This window comes from Eutrigla gurnardus (assembly GCF_963514095.1).
Source record: "Eutrigla gurnardus genome assembly, chromosome: 3".
Classification (NCBI taxonomy): Eukaryota; Metazoa; Chordata; class Actinopteri; order Perciformes; family Triglidae; genus Eutrigla; species Eutrigla gurnardus.
Genome location: NC_139917.1, coordinates 12,654,208 through 12,671,281, shown reverse-complemented (window position 1 = coordinate 12,671,281; position 17,074 = coordinate 12,654,208). Strand labels below are relative to the sequence as shown.

General features: G+C 42.3%; 3 protein-coding genes across 3 annotated transcripts; 1 reads left to right on the top strand and 2 right to left on the bottom strand.

Moving 5' to 3' along the window:
- Positions 1-141: 141 nt before the first annotated feature.
- rpl9 (ribosomal protein L9) lies at positions 142-4,444 on the bottom strand. Its single transcript, XM_084006113.1, has 8 exons — positions 4,396-4,444; positions 3,692-3,738; positions 3,473-3,588; positions 2,843-2,938; positions 2,495-2,627; positions 2,165-2,245; positions 1,067-1,196; positions 142-276 (listed from the first exon to the last, which is right to left on the bottom strand). The coding sequence occupies exons 2-7, from the start codon at positions 3,735-3,737 to the stop codon at positions 1,090-1,092; spliced, it is 579 nt and encodes a 192-aa protein (XP_083862239.1). The 5' UTR covers position 3,738; positions 4,396-4,444; the 3' UTR covers positions 142-276; positions 1,067-1,089.
- A 473-nt stretch (positions 4,445-4,917) lies between these two features.
- Positions 4,918-10,494, top strand: lias (lipoic acid synthetase). Its single transcript, XM_084006112.1, has 11 exons — positions 4,918-5,059; positions 5,333-5,511; positions 5,944-6,037; positions 6,414-6,494; positions 6,754-6,910; positions 7,164-7,221; positions 7,317-7,445; positions 7,939-8,084; positions 8,167-8,237; positions 8,335-8,446; positions 9,667-10,494. Exons 1-11 carry the CDS (start codon positions 4,976-4,978, stop codon positions 9,726-9,728), a joined length of 1,173 nt encoding a protein of 390 aa, XP_083862238.1. The 5' UTR covers positions 4,918-4,975; the 3' UTR covers positions 9,729-10,494.
- Positions 10,495-10,638: 144 nt separating this feature from the next.
- On the bottom strand, positions 10,639-16,908 carry ugdh (UDP-glucose 6-dehydrogenase). The gene is made up of 12 exons (XM_084006111.1): positions 16,675-16,908; positions 15,439-15,600; positions 14,883-14,984; positions 14,540-14,740; positions 14,265-14,462; positions 13,536-13,683; positions 13,328-13,422; positions 13,113-13,243; positions 12,596-12,735; positions 11,492-11,583; positions 11,289-11,399; positions 10,639-11,206 (listed from the first exon to the last, which is right to left on the bottom strand). Exons 2-12 carry the CDS (start codon positions 15,598-15,600, stop codon positions 11,096-11,098), a joined length of 1,491 nt encoding a protein of 496 aa, XP_083862237.1. The 5' UTR covers positions 16,675-16,908; the 3' UTR covers positions 10,639-11,095.
- Positions 16,909-17,074: the final 166 nt, after the last annotated feature.

The window sequence follows — 17,074 nt, the reverse complement described above, 5'->3', positions numbered from 1 at the left end:
TACAATAAACAACAATAAAACTTGTATTCCACAAATGCTGTTTCAACTAAACTCACAGACAAGCTAAACAAATAGAAAGGTGACAAAAAGAACCGGAGGGGAAATTAATTGGAAAAGTTGGTAGTTTTATTGGTCATAACAGGACATGGTGGGACATGGTGAAACATTATTCAACATCTTGCTCCACCACGGTGGTCTTCTCGCTGACGTAGATGCCGTCCAGGAACTTCCTGATGTCCTTCTTTCTGACCGTGGTGGCCTGTTGGATCAAGGCCGCTGAAACAACAGAAATATATAACATGTTAAATTACTGAGGCCCGATATCCCCAAGACGTGAGCACTATTAAACACTATGTTTCCTCAGAAAACATTGAAATAACTCCGATATTAGATGCATGCCGCTTTAGTCAATATTAATTAGTCTCAGTGGAACTGTATTGTGGCGATATGATCCATGTAAACTGTCCTACTCCACATTAAACAAATTCTAATTATAAATACAGAGTGTTTACTTGCATGTAAAGAAGAAGCATCACTCCATTAACAACTCAGTGTGTTCCGCAAAACTTTGTATCTCAGTAGATAATTGTATTTTCCTCCACATACCAGGATTGAACAATTGTATCGACTATTTTGGTCAATTATTTCACTTCATTTTCAAGCAAAAATGCCAAACATGTGCTGGTTGTAGCTTTCTATATGTATGGTTCAGATGCTTTTCTTCATCATGGATGACAAATATATTCTTTAAATACTGGATAAAAGGTGGGATTAAAAGAGCAATTTACAGACAAGTCTTTGGACGTGATGATTACACTGAGCTTTAAATGTTTCCAATTTTAGATACAACAATTCTGAAAGAAAAACATTTGCTGGAAAAACAGACCCAAAAACATTACAATGGTTTGTCCATTGCAAAGAAAATGTGCAGAAATCCTACAGAGGAAAGAGCAATTAAAGAAATGAAAAAAAGGCAAAAGCATCACCAATAAGACAGACTGCAAGTAAACATGCAAAGAAAAAGAAATAAAATACGACAAAGGGAGGCGATGCAGAATTGTCTAACCTCAACGAATGCAGGCGTAACTTTTACTGAGGGGCATCCACTACGGTTCCCTTCTCAGACACATAAATACCGTCCAAGAACTTTCTGATATCCTTATTTTTGACTGTGGTGGCCTGTTGGATCAGAGCAGCTGGAACAGAGAAGGTGGGATGATGAGCAACACTTCACATCACACACAGGATCACAACAATCACAGAGGAGGTTGGAAGGGAGAGACTGAGGGGAGGAATTATACACACATCAGGGGAGGGGACCAAATGGATTTTTGCAGTAACAGAATACATAATCTGTCAGGTAGAAAAGTTGCTGGAGAAGGCAACTTACAAAAAACAGCAATGACAAAGATAGTGTCTTTTCTATAATATGTCATTACAGATATCTGAAGTCAGTGGGTTGGCACACATGCAACCTTCAATTTGCAGCAAGCCAAAAAACACTGCTGAGGAGCACTGAGTGTCATGTCTGAACAGCTCGACTGGTTTCACCTATAGGCCTACGTGCCTTACTGGTCAAAAACATTCCGTTAACAGACTCACCGTTAACATCCCTATACTGTACATTTCAAATCACACAAAGAAGGTGCCGTTTTCTGCATAAACACTTTTCAATGAAACAACTATGAGTGCACCTCAAAGAGTAATGAGGAAGACCACTTCTTTATGTGACTGGAAAAATACTATGTAATGACAGAAAAAATGTCAATAGTTCAGGGGACAAAAGGTGAAAACAGGGGTTTTACAGGATTCACTACAATACCATATGATGCAAAACTAGAACAGAAACGTCTACTGGTTTGGGGAAAAGGCTCCAGCCAATCTGACAATAATGCATCACCAGCAGATTTACTGATTCGTGTCTGGAAGTATTACACCATCGAGGTTCAAGGCAGCATCAATTAAACTTAGATTATCAGGGATCCTGCTAAGGACATAATGACAAAGCCCACAACATTTGAGTTGAGGAGAGTTTTAACATTCAGCAAGCAGAATGTTTGTTTGAACATGGGAAGGATCTTTGCAGGAATAGTGTTATGAATCGTTAAAATCTAACGTGGAGAAAAAAGGACGATGCCAAATAAAGAAAAAGGTGAGGCCGTACCCGAGTTTGAAACCAGCTCAATGTCGTTACCCTCCAGCACCAGCTCGTCCTTCTGGGCAGCAGAGACTGAACAATTCACACCTGTGTTAACAAAAAGATAGTTTTACTATTCACATTTACCGTCACACATTGAAGAATTAAATACAATAAGTGGTAAAACAGACTGCGCTTCTAAACCGGAGGACATGCTAACAACCTCCTCAATGTAGACATATCTTAAATGTACTTCACTTATAAAAGGCATATGAGAAACGTATCTTACAGAAACTTGATAATTACATTATTCTTGGAGCCTAACTTCTATATTTCCATAAGTTGCAGCAGACTCACCAGTCCTCATTCGGACACGGCGGATGTACTTCTCTCCCAGGAAGTTCCTGATCTCCACCATGGTTCCAGTCTCCTGAATGACTACGTTGATTGGGAAATGGGCGTACACAGAACGCATTTTGTACCGGAAACCCTGCAGTCAGACAGGCAAGAGAGGCATTGAGCCAAAACGTAGAGGAAAACTATTTCTATAGCAGCGAAAACAGCCAGAGAGAACAGAAACCATGCCTATAAAAACACTAATCCCACCATACAGGCAGGGCATGGTTGTTATTGTAGCAGTTTGGCACCTGCACAATTAGCTTTTGTCAATATCTCAGCATCAGACAAACTGAACTGCAGTCTCACCAGAGTGACTCCCTTAATCATGTTCTGGACGTGGCTGCAGATGGTGCGGACTGTAGCCAGCTCCTTTCTGTTTCCCCACCATTTATCCACACGAAGCTGAGGAAGACAGTACAGCGGCTCACATCACTTTCACGTGGAAAACCAAAGCAATTTAAAGACATCACTGATATCACTAAAAGCCATTTTAATCAAGTTATTGGCAATTTCCCAAAAAATAAATTCATTGTAAAAGAACTCAAATGTAACAAAATGTGGTCAATGTTAGCTTCAGTTCTAAACTGAATATCACAAAAACTACAGGATCCTCTTCAACAAATAGCTGATAAACAAAGTTATTATTAGTGCGTCAAGACAACAGCTTCTAAATATCGTCATCCAGCTTTGTGACGTTACAGACAACAATTTGACCCCCAACAACTGAGATGACTTATTGAACTTGAAACTCATTTGTCACATGAGAACAAACTCTTCATACCTGCAGACCACAGTTCACTGATTTGTGCCACCGTTTTAGCATCGGACTACAATTTCTCACAAGTTATCATGCTAACAATTCACACCAATCTTCCAGTGGAATTGGAGCCTGCATACACATTGCCATTACATTATAGCACAGAAGAACATGTTTACCTTCTTCATTTTCTTGCCCAGCAGACTGAGCTCCAGGTTGATGTGGTTGAACTCCCTGACGAGTTTGCCACGGGGCCCTTTGACAGTCACTGTCCGCCCCTTCAACCTCACCTCGACTGCAAAAAAACACCAACAGAAGGGTAAGAAGACACACTTCACACAACTTAGAGGTTAATAAATAAGTCAGGATTGTCCCGATGCAATGCAACAGTTGCTTACCATTGTCGGGGATATCAACGGTCTGACTGCTGAGAATGGTCTTCATTCTGTGAGAGAGACAGACGTTGTGTGGTTAACGCTGCTCTGAGGAGTGTTTGCATCCAGATGATACGTGACAGCTTTACTACTACTTTAGCGGTGGAAAGCTTCCAGGGCTGACCCGGCATGTGGTACATGACACTACAGGACAACGGTTGGTTTCACATTAAAACGTGGGAACTGTGATGCTAAGCAGCAAACATGTCAATGTATGAATACCAGTATAGCAGGAGCAGCTGAGCACAACCACACTGCGTTACCTCAAGTAGCATTTGTGCTAATGCTAACTGGAAGCTACGTTAAGCATTGGCAGCGGTTTTCGCACATGTATTACTATATAGGAACACGTCTGCAATACATTTTAGACGTAATTAGCAGCTGAAAACAGAAAGAAATACTGTCTTTAAAAAAACATAATCTAGTATAACGTGCCGCGGCCCTGAACACGATTAGCTCCAACGCTAGGCCTAAAACAGAGAGCGATATCGGTTGGACAACAACATACATATTTCTTATCAAACCAAAAGTTACGGCAAAAATACCGCCTATGTAGTGAATCAAAATAATGTCCGCGTCTGATGTTCTAAGAGTAAGCCCAAAATATGTTTATTTGACACAGATGGAGTTAGATGAAACCTAAGGGGTATTTGTTCAGTTATTCTCACCTCGCCGGTAGCAGAGGAAAGGGGGAAGGAAGGACGTCACGACGCAATTGTAGAGCACGTACGTGGCGTCATCAGGCATTACAAGACGATCCTTGAGACGAAGAGCTTATGATTATTTTCTTAGAATCTGACGGTTATAGCTATAACAGAAATGTAGCCATTAGCGTAACATTGTAGGTGCAAAATTGTAAACAAGTACCAACCAGTATACTGAAGTTGTTATTATGTCCATCTATCAGCGACATGGTCTCTCATTTAGAGCTGCCGCATTCACGTCGGCTTATAAAGACGAATAGTGGGAAATAACTTACTTCAGCCTTCTATATGTTGGGTCGTCTTTGGGCACAATATGTTTTCAGCTTGATTGGGGCATACCTTATTAATTAAATGTGGTTGATAAATTAATTTCATCAGCACATTTAACCTGTGTTGGAGTGATCCGTGAACGTCCAAAGTCTGTCACAAACAGGAGGTTGTTCTATCTTCCCATTCTGCGTACACCGCGTGAACGCAGCACCAGACCAAAGCAGCCACTCGTCGAGGTTTGTTCACCAATGACAGTCGCCTGCTAGCTAAAGTCATGGCGCTGCTCAAACAAAGTTGTTGTGTAGCCGGCCGTTTCTCCACAAACCATCTCTGGCTGAGCCCCCGGTGCATCCCACACGTGAGTATTTCTGCTGCTGGAGACTCTCCGCCTCTAAAACACCGACGGTACGGGCGACTATTAACGGCTACCGTCAGCTATAAGCCCGGCCACGGGCCTTGAAGTACGGTTGCGTATGTTTTTGTAACTCATCCGTAGTGACAGTGAGGCAGTTTTCAACTCCCCAGATAAATGTTTGGTTCGCGGACTCGTTAACCCCATGGCGGCATAGAATCATAGGAAGGGACTCTGACGCAGTGACACCTGAACTAACCCTCGGCTCTTCCTCTGCAGGTTTACACCACCAGCAGTCTGACAACTGTGGCGAAATCCTCCCCGGAGCGGGCGGATAGAAGGAAGGAGCTTCTGAGCGACGAAGGGCCGGATCTGCAAGACTTCATTTCAGGGGACTTCACGGAGAAAAGCAAGTGGGCGGAATACAGAGGCAACCTGAAGAGAGAGAAGGGAGAGAGGTGAGGCGGCTGACATAACAGGAAGCGAGAAAGTGGGAATTTCCAGTTCCCTGTTTTATCTGAGGGAGAAGGGTTCAAAGACTAGATGAGCCTTATCTACGAGACTGTGCTTCAGGGTTAAGTCCCATACTTTGAGGTGGCATGCTACCCAGCTACATCCTCCTAGTAATGGTTCATTCCTTGCGCAATTCACTGTAAATGTGTCTGATGTCAATGCAGGTGGCTGTTATTTCAGGCAGCTGGCCGACCTCTGCTGTAAAACACTGCAGGCCACCCTGCTCTTACATTAAATCCGTACTTCATTTGTTGACTTGAATCTAATAGGTTGGATGTAACAGGAAGTTGTTGTTGTGTCATCACTGATTCAATCACAAAGAACAAAGAAGAGATGCGCGTTGGCAAACACAAGCTCTGCTGATGTTTTTGTGACAGGCTGCGGCTTCCTCCATGGCTGAAGACTGAGATCCCCATCGGAAAAAACTACAACAAACTGAAGAGCACGCTGAGAGACCTCAACCTGCACACAGTAAGTTGTGTAGACGGGTGGCTAAATAAAGGGAACAGTCCGCAAACCTGTGTGGAGAAAAATAAACGTTACAGGTGCAGATGCTTCACACGTGGCAGACATTGACATCCCACGTTTGGGTCCACCTTCAACAAATCAATGCAATATTTTGCACAACAAAAGTAATCTAGTAATTTTAAGAAACATTTAGTTTAAAGAGCAGAAAATGATGTTGACATTTTTTAAGTTATTCATGCAGATAGAAAATGGTGGTTTGGCTGTAATATTTAGCTAGAAGTAAAATAAGGTCTCTGACATCTTGAAACTTACATACAGAAGAAATGTTTGCTTCAGCTTAATCTTCAAAATTTGAGGACCGTGCGTGTTTTTTTCTCAGGTGTGTGAAGAGGCCAGGTGTCCTAACATCGGGGAATGCTGGGGAGGGGGAGAGTACGCCACGGCCACAGCCACCATCATGGTAAGTCTCAAGACACACTGGGACTCTGGTGCAGTTCTGGTAAAACTATATCTCAAGGGATTGTCGTTGTGATCAGTGTTGCCCAACTGGGATGGAGTTCCACCCAGTTGGGTCATTTATGAAGCGTTGTTGGCGTTTCTGGCAAAGTCAGGATTAGGGTTGTTTTATTGAATTGGGCTGGAAACTGGCAACACTACTGTGGTCCATATCTGTCTGGATGACATGTAACTAAGTTTCCCCCTGCTGTCTTTGTATGTAGCTGATGGGGGACACGTGTACCCGTGGGTGCAGGTTCTGCTCCGTAAAGACGGCCCGTCGGCCTCCACCTCTGGACCCAGACGAGCCCTACAACACAGCTAAGGCCATCGCTGCCTGGGGGCTGGACTATGTGGTTCTCACCTCAGTCGACAGAGATGGTAACGGCTCCCCAAATCCCTAATCTCCCTAATTCTTCCTAGGTGTGACATTACACCATTGCTAGCAATTCAACTTTTTTTACAAATTACACATTTTTTACAGAATTAAAAATGTTCTCCAATTGATTAAAAAAAGATGTACAAAGTATTTACTGTAAATGCTTACACATTTAAAAATAACCAACCAACCAACTTTTATTAGCTAACAGTTCCGTCAACAGCGTGTAAAGCCCCGCTTGTCTTTATTTGGCAGATATTTCCGATGGAGGGGCAGAACACATTGCTAAGACCGTCTCCAACCTGAAGGAAAGGTAAAATCTCTTCCATCTCTTTTGGATTCCTGGCATGTCTGTGTCTTTTATATCTGTGCAAAATTAATAAATAAGCATCGTCTTCCTCATCTAAGGAGCTCACAGATCCTGGTCGAATGTCTGACCCCTGATTTCCGCGGTGACTTGGCAGCAGTGGAGAAGATCGCTCTGTCAGGGCTGGATGTGTACGCCCACAACGTGGAGACGGTGCGAGAGCTCCAAAGGTACGGACGGAGCCTCAGCATATTGCCTCTGGATTTGAACAACCTTTAGTTTATTGGCTGTATTATAACATACTGTATGGCTGTATTATATTCTATATAGAATATTATTTATGTATAGAATATTAATAGTCTCTCAGCTAACAAGCCAAATAATAACAGGTGTCTTGCAGAGGTATCGCTGAAAAATTGCAGACAAAAAATTATTTCAAATACATTGGCAATGCTTTGCTTTGCCACAAGAGGGCAGTCAGTCATAGGCAGGACAGTAATACACACACTGACCAGCAGGGGGAGCAGCAGAGCAATTTTTGTTTGGATAAATATTGGAGAAGTGTGAACACACAGCAGACACTCTCTAGAAGTTTAATAAATAATTATAAAAAAAGAATCTGGGGATGTATTTACCCAGATTGTTTTAATAATCTGGGTAAATACATCCCCAGATTACTTTTTAATAAATAATTGCTCAGGATGTCCATCCGTCTGTTTGTAGGTTTGTGCGTGACCCCAGAGCGAATATTGACCAGTCTCTGAGCGTCCTGAAGCACGCTAAAAAGGTCAAACCCACTGTACTCACCAAGACTTCCATCATGCTGGGACTGGGCGAGACCGACCAACAGATACTCAACACCTTGACCGGTGTGTACACGTAGACATATTTCCAAAATCGTGATGCAAAGTACAACAATGTTGTGACCACACTGTTTGGGTGCCATTGCAGAGCTGCGAGAGGCGGGAGTGGACTGTCTGACACTGGGTCAGTACATGCAACCCACTAAGCGCCACTTAAAGGTAAGCACATCACACTTTTCCCCATTTACTCTGGGAACAGTGCTGTGAGAACAATGTACATGTGGTAAATTAGTCCCTGATGTGCATTTGGGTTTAGGTGGAGGAATACGTCACTCCAGAGAGGTTCGCCCACTGGGAGAAAGTCGGGAACGATATGGGCTTCATTTACACAGCCAGCGGGCCACTGGTGCGATCCTCCTATAAAGCAGGTGAGGACAAACGCTCCGTCTACAGTTTGAATAAGCGCAAGTTATGGATGGCTGAATGTGTTCTGGTGACAGGAAGGACAGCTTTATTGAATCATTTTATCCTACAGTTACTGAACGAGTGAATCACTGTATAAAGGAGTAGAACAGCAAATTGCAAAAAAAAACACAATAATTTTCTCACTCTGTAGTAGTATCTAGACATGCAGATGGTTTGGGTTGGATGGCTGTTTCTGACACAATATGTTGAATATGATTTTGTTCATGCTGGAAATAATCTTTCAGTAATGATAATAATAATCCACACAAATTGCATTTGTTTGGCTATGAAGTGAGTGTGAGGATTAGTATTTTTTGTAATGTGGATAAACTGACCTTTTTCAATTCTTATGCAAAGATCAAGGTTTTCTCACGACACGCACTCTCAAGCACACAGCGATCATGTAAAACCAAAACGGGTCACAGGTCGGAAAGTCTGGTCACTGCTTACAGTCCTTATTTGGCTTCAGCATAAACTAATATACCATATATCCTAAAACAGTCTATTGAACTGTATTGTTCAGTTGGTCGGACATTTTCCCTGACCCACTCGACCCCTTTCTGGTCTCATTTATTAACACCTTCTTGTCTATTTTGTGTTTATTAGATGTTACACATATTTTTCTTTAGAACAGTAAATCATAACAAAGATCGATGCTCCTCACCCTGGGAGCATGGTTATATTTTAATAAGGGGGATGAAATATTAGGGATACTGAAAAAATATTGTAATTTAAAATAAATTTCTTGCAATTCTGCACCACCTACACATTTGGATAAAGTCAAGAAACAGACACCTGCACTGGTGTTGATCAGTATGACAGACTGCTAGGAAAAGCAAGCATGCATCAAGAAAGGTTTATTGGCAGAAAAATTCTGAGCAACAGAGAAACAAAGCGTGCATGTAACCATAGCAACTCACTGTCACTGTTGCATGCGTGTGCACGGTGTAAGAGGAGAGGTAGAGACGCTGACTGAGATTACTCTTATGCTTGTAATGAATTTAAATATACTAGATCTGTGTATATTTCTCACTTTATCCCTGATGGTCAAAATAATTAATGTGTTTATTTGTAAACTGATGGTTGAATAGCCCTGTCATAAAACATTAGACAGCCAGGTGAATGTGTTCATAGGCGTCGGACAGAATATATATTTTTCAAATCTGTCTTTTGTCTTTTCCAGGCGAGTTCTTCCTGAAGAATCTGCTGAATAAGAGAAAAGCAGAAGCCACTATAGCTGAATGAAAAGCACCACATCCTCCTTCGAGTCTCCGCCTATAACTACACACACTTAGTGACAGAATCAGCTTCTTCCCTGATGTACCTTAATGCATCATTGTAAGCACAGGAAACACTTTAACATATATGAGTCCTAACAAGTCCAAGGAGACGGCCGGTTGCTTTAGATAAGAGTAGAGAATGGTACAGGGACCATGCTGCTCCTTTCTGAGGTCCAGTGTTTAGGAGGAGATCAAAGAGAACAAGCAGCAGCCAAAGGCGTGCAGAAACAGAGATAAACAATACAACCTGCTGTCAGCAGCTCTAATTTGCAGTCTCTCCACCATAGGGGCCCCTAAATAACAAGAACCAGCATGAACGCCCTCCCCTCGAGGGCCCTGGACTTCAGGTAGAGCCGCTGACCTTTAACTGCAGCTCCGTCCATGGACTCTTTGATGTCTGCTGGTCCAAGACTGATTTAATGAAGCATTAAAGAGAGATTTCTTTTGGTCTGGAGGATCGTTCAGAGGCTCCATGACACTCGTAACACTGTCGAACACTGTGCTTACATTTTCTATTACATTCCAAAAAGTACAATTCAAGCCCAGACTGGCCTTTTGTTAGGTTCTGATAAAGAGCCAATTTGGACTCAAACTACTTTTTGTAATGTAAAAAAACTGTTTAAACTTTACACCTTGGAAAGAAAGACGTGCATTTATTTTGTACACTGTTCGCACAAAAGGAATCTCTTAAATGCACATTTATATTTAAAGAATTAAAATTCATAAGTGCACATTAGCTGGTTTAATGTTTGTCTATTTTTCTTCTTTCCGTTGATTTGAAATAATCAACAAGCACAAATCAAAGACATGCCTCACATTTTATTGCATTGTCATTTTTAGTAAAGTCACTGATACAGAGGACAATACTGATTTACAGTAAGATGATCTATAAAAAATATTTTTTAGAAAAAGTATAAAATTATTTTTGCAATTTAGCAACAATACTTGATTATAGTAAATACTGTAAGAAAGTAGAATCACGTTAATAGTGTTCATTTCAATAGTAAATAAAAGCTATGAGATTAAATGAATACAATGATGCACAGTTTATACATTTCCTTCTTCCCCTCAGACGTACTGCAGTTACACTGTTTTGGTCCTTTTTGATCATTCGGCGTACCAACAACAGAATGGGGGAGGGGGGTGGACCAGAATGAAATGCAATAAAAGTGTGTGTGTGTGTGTGTGTGAGTGTGTGAGTGTGAGTGAGTGAGTGAGTGAGTGAGTGTGAGAGTGAGAGAGTGAGAGAGTGAGAGAGTGAGAGAGAGAGAGAGTGTGAGAGTGTGAGAGTGAGAGAGTGAGAGAGTGAGAGAGTGAGAGAGAGAGAGAGTGTTAGGCCTTGGCTTTCTTGGTGGGAGGTTCACTGGTGGTGATGCGAGGACAAACGGCTGCCGGGGTGTAGGGGATCCTCGTTACCGTCACCTTCTTACCGATTGTCTCGATCTGCGGACAGAAAAAGCAGCAACGATGATAGAAGCTCAGTGTTTCATTTTAGTTTAGCGTAGTGTGTTTTCTGTCTGCTCACCTGGAAGCCGATGTCCTGGAGGTGAGAGTGGAGGTGGTCAAGCACTCTGCGACCATCGAATATGAAGGCCGGCTTCAGCATCTTCTTGTAAATCTTCTCATAGTCCAACTCCTACGGTGAGAATTAGAGGGATATGATGACTTTTTTTTTATCTCCAAGATGAAGAAATGTATAAGGTGGTAGGAAAACAACATGATAGTGACCTTAAACATGTCCCACTCAGTGCAGATGACCAATGCATGTGCACTCTGGCAGGCGTCATAAGGGTCAGTGGTCACAGTCACCAGCTCAGACACTAAGAAGAAGAAAAAACAAGTCTGTCAGAGAAGAGTTGCAGGTTCTCATTTCAGCTAGTGATCACTGCTGTATAGCATTCAAAAGAAGAAATGGCTCTCTTTTTAAAAACCCAACAAACCTGAGTTTGAGCTGGGTGTCCATTCAAATCAGGAAATACTGGGAACTACTTGGTTGGCCTGTTATAGATGTTCTTCTCAAAATAAATTACCTAATAACAGCTAAAGAACTAAATGCCTAAACTAAATATGATTCAATTAAGGCTGCGTTTTTTTAAATTTGATATTAAGCTGCCAATTCTTTTGGCGCTTCCAGCTATGAGCGCGTGCACATGAAAGAGGCAGCGTTTGCAGCATTTGACCAATCGCAAACATGGATCAGTGTATGGCAGCAGAGCGGCATATTTCACGTACGAGGAGCGAACCATAATCTTACAGAAATAAGAAGTTAAACGTATAATACAGGTAAAAGGCAACAATTTAATCTGCCAAATGCAGGAACAACAGCTGGCAAAGACTGGCCGACTGTGTGAATGCGTAACTTGATTAATAGTATTAATAGTAATTAACTCTGTTGTACAGCACTTTGGTCAACTGAGGTTGTTTTAGATGTGCTTTATAAATAAATTGTGACTTGACTTGACTTGAATAGTCGTATAATATGACTATCCCATCAAAAGGACACAACTAGATCTGACTGATAGGAACATAACCTGCTCAGAGTTAGCTCTGCAGCCTAAGTCACCATGGCGATGTACCCCGGTAAGAAGTGAACCACCGCTTTAGGACTGAAAATCCAGAGTTAACCCTGAAGTTACCTCGCTAAGCCCAAATCCTGCTTCGTAGTACAGGCCTCTGGTGTGCACCCTGCAACCTCCCCCTCCCTCTCTCTCCTTAGTTCTTGTACACTATACTTTATCTTATGCTATAAAAATAATAATAAATTCCTAAAAATAAAAAAGTGGTTTTACAAGCTTTCCAGAGCTGCATTTGAACCTTGGTAAGAACACACACCTCTCTCTGGGTTGTCCTCTGAGATGCTGGGCTGGGAGAGGTCATGAATGATTTGTTCCTTAAGAACTTTGGGATCATAGATGAACAGCTTGGCTCCCTCATCCATCAAATACTTTGAGATGTAGATACTTGACGACTCCCTGGAGTGTACACACGTACACACGTACACACACACACGTACACACACACGTACACACACACGTACACACACACGTACACACACACACACACACACACACACACACACACACACACACACACACACACACACACACACACACACACACACACACACACACACACACACACACACACACACACAGATCAGGGCCATAGTTCACCACAGTATGTTTGCAGGAGATCAGTGGAGTAAAGTGTAATCTTACAAACAATCATGGGTTAATAAATAACATTACAATGCTGTTGGAAAGAAGTATAAAAGAAAAAGAACTAGGAAGTGACAACTGTCCACAAAGGTGTGGGATAAAAATCCCAAACAACATGAAAGGAGACTAACCTTGTGTCACCGGTGTCTTTTTTGAAGGAGAAGCCAAGCAGAGCAATCTTTTTACCAGTAACAGTGTTGAAGAGACAGTCAATGATCCTGCAGGCAAACCGCCGCCTTTGGTACTCATTCATGTCAATCACCTGATCACAAACAGATTAGAGAACAAGGTGAATAAAGCCAGCAGAGAAAAACATAAAAACATAATAAATCGGTGTAGTTCTCACCTGCTGCCAGTAAGAGGCCACCTCAGGCAGGTTGAGGGCCTCGCAAAGGTATACCAAATTCAGCACGTCCTTCTGGAAACAGCTTCCACCAAAACCTGGCCAGGGTGTTAGAGAAGCAAAGAGACGGAAGGCAACACTTAATCTGTGTTTAAATAAATGCAGCCTTACATAAAAGCTCCCTTTAAGCATCTTTGGATGTGTAACTTACCTACGCTGGCTTTGAGAAACTTGCTGCCTATTCTCTGATCCATACCAATGGCCTTGGCAACCTCCTCCACATCGGCCCCGGTGGCCTCACACAGAGCGCTGATACTGTTGATGCTGCTGATCCGCTGTGCCAGGAATGCATTGGCTGCCTGCGTGAGCACACACCATGTTTTTAATCACAATTCAAACGACTGTTTTAGGCATTTTTAATTCAAAAGAACCAAACATTGGCTGGCTCAGGCTTCTCAGAATGTGAGTTTGGGACTATTCTTTGTCGTTTAACATCGTGAACTGAATATCTTTGGGTTATGAACTGTAGCCTGACACTTTTTGAGCCCACTGTGGTTGTAAATTGTATTTTACTTTTTTAAACAAAAACACATGACACACACACTCTCGCTCTGTGCCATCTGAAGTAGCAGATTGATCGATGGATGGATGGATGTCATGATATTATTGGTTCGAAACCGGGTGGTGGTACATGCTGATGTCAACACAATTTCTTTCAACATACACTATATTGTTAAATAGGTGCACAATATGACTGGGATGTGATCTAACAGGGTTTAAAAATGCGTTCACCATTTCAGTGCGACTTTAAAACAAGCAATTTAAATATGCCATCTTGAGGTTGACATTTTTCAGACAAAAAGATTAATACATTTGAGACAATAACCAGCAAACATAATAAAAAAGAAAAATGAAAGTAATGGTGAGTTGCCACACTCACCAGTTTGGACAGCTCGGATGACCATGTGTTGGTGGTAATAATGCGTGCTTTTGGCACCCAGTGTTCATAGACGGCACACAGCGCTCGGATAGCCCTTTGACCTTCGTCAGTTTCGTCTCCACCAATTAGGACGCGGTCTGGCTCCTTCAGATCCCGCACTGCTGTTCCTTCTGCAAGGAATTCTGGGTTGGACAGCACCTACAGCAGTGGCACGACAACTTCAGAGACTTGCAGGATGACAGAGATCGGTTTCATTCTTATAAAATAATACACACTTGTAGGTTGAGGCTGGGCTTGGTGTTGGCATCAAATATCCGTCTAATGCTCTCAGCAGCTCGCACAGGGACTGTGCTCTTCTCTGTGACAATCTTGTAGCCGTTAGACACCTCCACAATCCGCCGGGCACAAGCCTCAATGAACTTGAGGTCAGCCGCACGACCCTTCCCCATGCCATAGGTCTTGGTTGGGGTGTTGACCTGCGGGATGGGGGGGAGGGAGGAGGAGTACAACCATAATTCATGTATGCGTGATAAATGTCTGATTTATATCTGTAGCTGGTCATAACTGTGTAATTATATGTGTGTGTGTGGGGTGGAGGGGTATAACCAATGGACTCACAGAGATAAAGACAAGGTCCGCGTCCCTGATGGCTGAGTCTATGTCTGTAGAGAAAAACAAATTTGTCCCTCTGCATGATTCAACCACCTCTTTCAGACCCGGCTGTTGGACGAAGTGGAAAAACAAGACAGGGAGGGTGTGTCAGTGAATGTGCCAGACAGAAATGGTACAAACAGATACAAATGTAAAACTTGTTCTCAATGATTGCTCACTAACTGCCCTTTATGCTAGTAATGATGATGTAATACCCTGTGGTCTTGGCCGACGTAGAGAAGTTGCGACACCCCGAGCAGTCTGGAACTAATTTATGGATGGAGCAATAAGTAAAAACTGTGGCTGGAACAGTCGCCTGGCTGCATCTACTTTTCCAACACTACTGTTAAGTTCAACTAATGAAACTGGCAACTCCTTCCAGATATGCGGCTCTCAAAAGGGAGATGATAACGTAGGGGGGAAAGGAATGCACAAACTATGACCCGGTCCAAGTTAAACTTGTATTAATCCTGTTATAATACGTTCCGCCGAGTTTCTTTGAATGAGCCCATTGATATCATACCTCGTATATGGGCAGAGTGTCCGAGTTCCAGGCTTTGATGCGCGACTCATTGACATCCACGACGGTCACTGTGATCTCTGGACACATGTGGGCGATCACACTACATGTTGGGCCTCCTACATACCCAGCACCAATGCAACAGATCCTCTTTATCTGAAACATCTGAAAAAAATGTAGAGAGGGGGGGGGGGTATGAAGCACAACAGTAGGTCAACTTTTTACTGAGTCCTAATATAACTACGGTATCTGAATGTCATTTATATGTATATATTTTATACACGCACAATTACTACGTTCATGTTTAATTGCAGTTTATTAATGCTGTGAATATGATAAATATAGAGCCGGAACTTAAATTATAGCCTGGTCGATAGTGGGTTTCTGAAGCCAGCGCTGAAAACAATATTTGAGAGTTTAAAAAATCCAATCATGATATATTGGCTGACAGTAATTTATAAAGGCACGATGGCTTTTTAATTTTTTTTTATTTGTAACCAAATACATACTGAGTGGGACATTTATTTGTTATTTGCTCTATAAAAAGGTAAGACTATCGGATATCAGTGCATTTGGTTTTTATTTGTAATATTCCTGCTCAAATCAATTAAACTGGGTTCAACCAGTCTTAATTATTCGTTAATTAATCATTTAGAAACATTAAGTTATTCCAGTAAGTCTTTGTTTAGGGATTTCTTAAAACGGCAGTTTAATTGATCAATAATGAAATTAGTGGTTGAAGCGTTTCCATTCATCTGTCATTCATCCATATATTTCACTGTGCTTAAAAAACATGTCTCAACTTAAAAATGTGAGCTCAACAACAGACAGATTTACGAGCAAAGCTCCACCAGCGAAGCTGATCTTGTTGCATTTCTAACACTTTGATCTTCGTCTCTAAATCACCCGGGTCTTCACCAGTACTGGCTGAGCAGCACCAGTCGCACCGTTACAGCCTGCTAGAAAATAAAGAGCCTTTCATCGCAGCGCCACGTCCAACAGCGACCTCAACGGACCTTTTTTATCCCAGATACTTTTCAGATAGTTTACGTTAGCTGCCATAGAGCCAGCGTCAGTGATTTAAGGCTGACACTACACATTGACATGACCACAATGGCCTTCGTCACATCTTCTTTTCCAACGGCGGCGAGCGAACTAAACACAAGAAGTAAATGAATGGGCGTCTGTGTTGAACCCGCTAGCTTACGAGCGACCATTAGCTAGCTAACGTTACATTACCTTTGCCAACTCGACAGTCGGTCAACTTCAGGAATGCGCCGACAGTGTTAGCTCCTCTCTTAGACGTGTTGAAGTCGACCACAGCCGTCGGTTCCGGAGCCGGTGACCGGTTTGAAACTGTCTTTAACTAACACTTAAAACCGACGAGCCAACTCACACATCAAGGTTCCTCTCGCAACTTTTGCTGCACCACCTTTACGTACACTGAGATGCTTCTGCTGGGTAGGTATTAACGTTACCACCCCAGTCTGCATCACACCGAGAAGCAGCCCAGGGGACACTTCCGGTCCGGTATTTTCAGAGTAAAGCACCAAATAATCCACGCTCTGACGCTATTAATGTAAAATAATAGAAGTAGCCTACACTAACATTTTAAAACTAGTGGAGGAAGTTTCACATA

Bases quoted from the DNA above. Each gene is read 5' to 3' on its own strand.
- rpl9 (XM_084006113.1), bottom strand. From the start codon at position 3,737: ATGAAGACCATTCTCAGCAGTCAGACCGTTGATATCCCCGACAATG. The intron at 2,939-3,472 runs GTAAACATGTTC...TGTCTTCCTCAG, and splicing joins TGGGCAAGAAAATGAAGAAG to CTTCGTGTGGATAAATGGTG. The intron at 1,197-2,164 runs GTACGGCCTCAC...TCTCTGTTCCAG, and splicing joins TGAGCTGGTTTCAAACTCGG to CTGCTCTGATCCAACAGGCC.
- lias (XM_084006112.1), top strand. From the start codon at position 4,976: ATGGCGCTGCTCAAACAAAGTTGTTGTGTAGCCGGCCGTTTCTCCACA. The intron at 5,060-5,332 runs GTGAGTATTTCT...CTTCCTCTGCAG, and splicing joins GCCCCCGGTGCATCCCACAC to GTTTACACCACCAGCAGTCT. The intron at 8,085-8,166 runs GTGTGTACACGT...GTGCCATTGCAG, and splicing joins GATACTCAACACCTTGACCG to AGCTGCGAGAGGCGGGAGTG.
- ugdh (XM_084006111.1), bottom strand. From the start codon at position 15,600: ATGTTTCAGATAAAGAGGATCTGTTGCATTGGTGCTGGGTATGTAGGA. The intron at 14,985-15,438 runs GTATGATATCAA...TTCGTCCAACAG, and splicing joins ACACTCTGCCCATATACGAG to CCGGGTCTGAAAGAGGTGGT. The intron at 13,684-14,264 runs GTGAGTGTGGCA...GTGCTCACGCAG, and splicing joins CATCCGAGCTGTCCAAACTG to GCAGCCAATGCATTCCTGGC.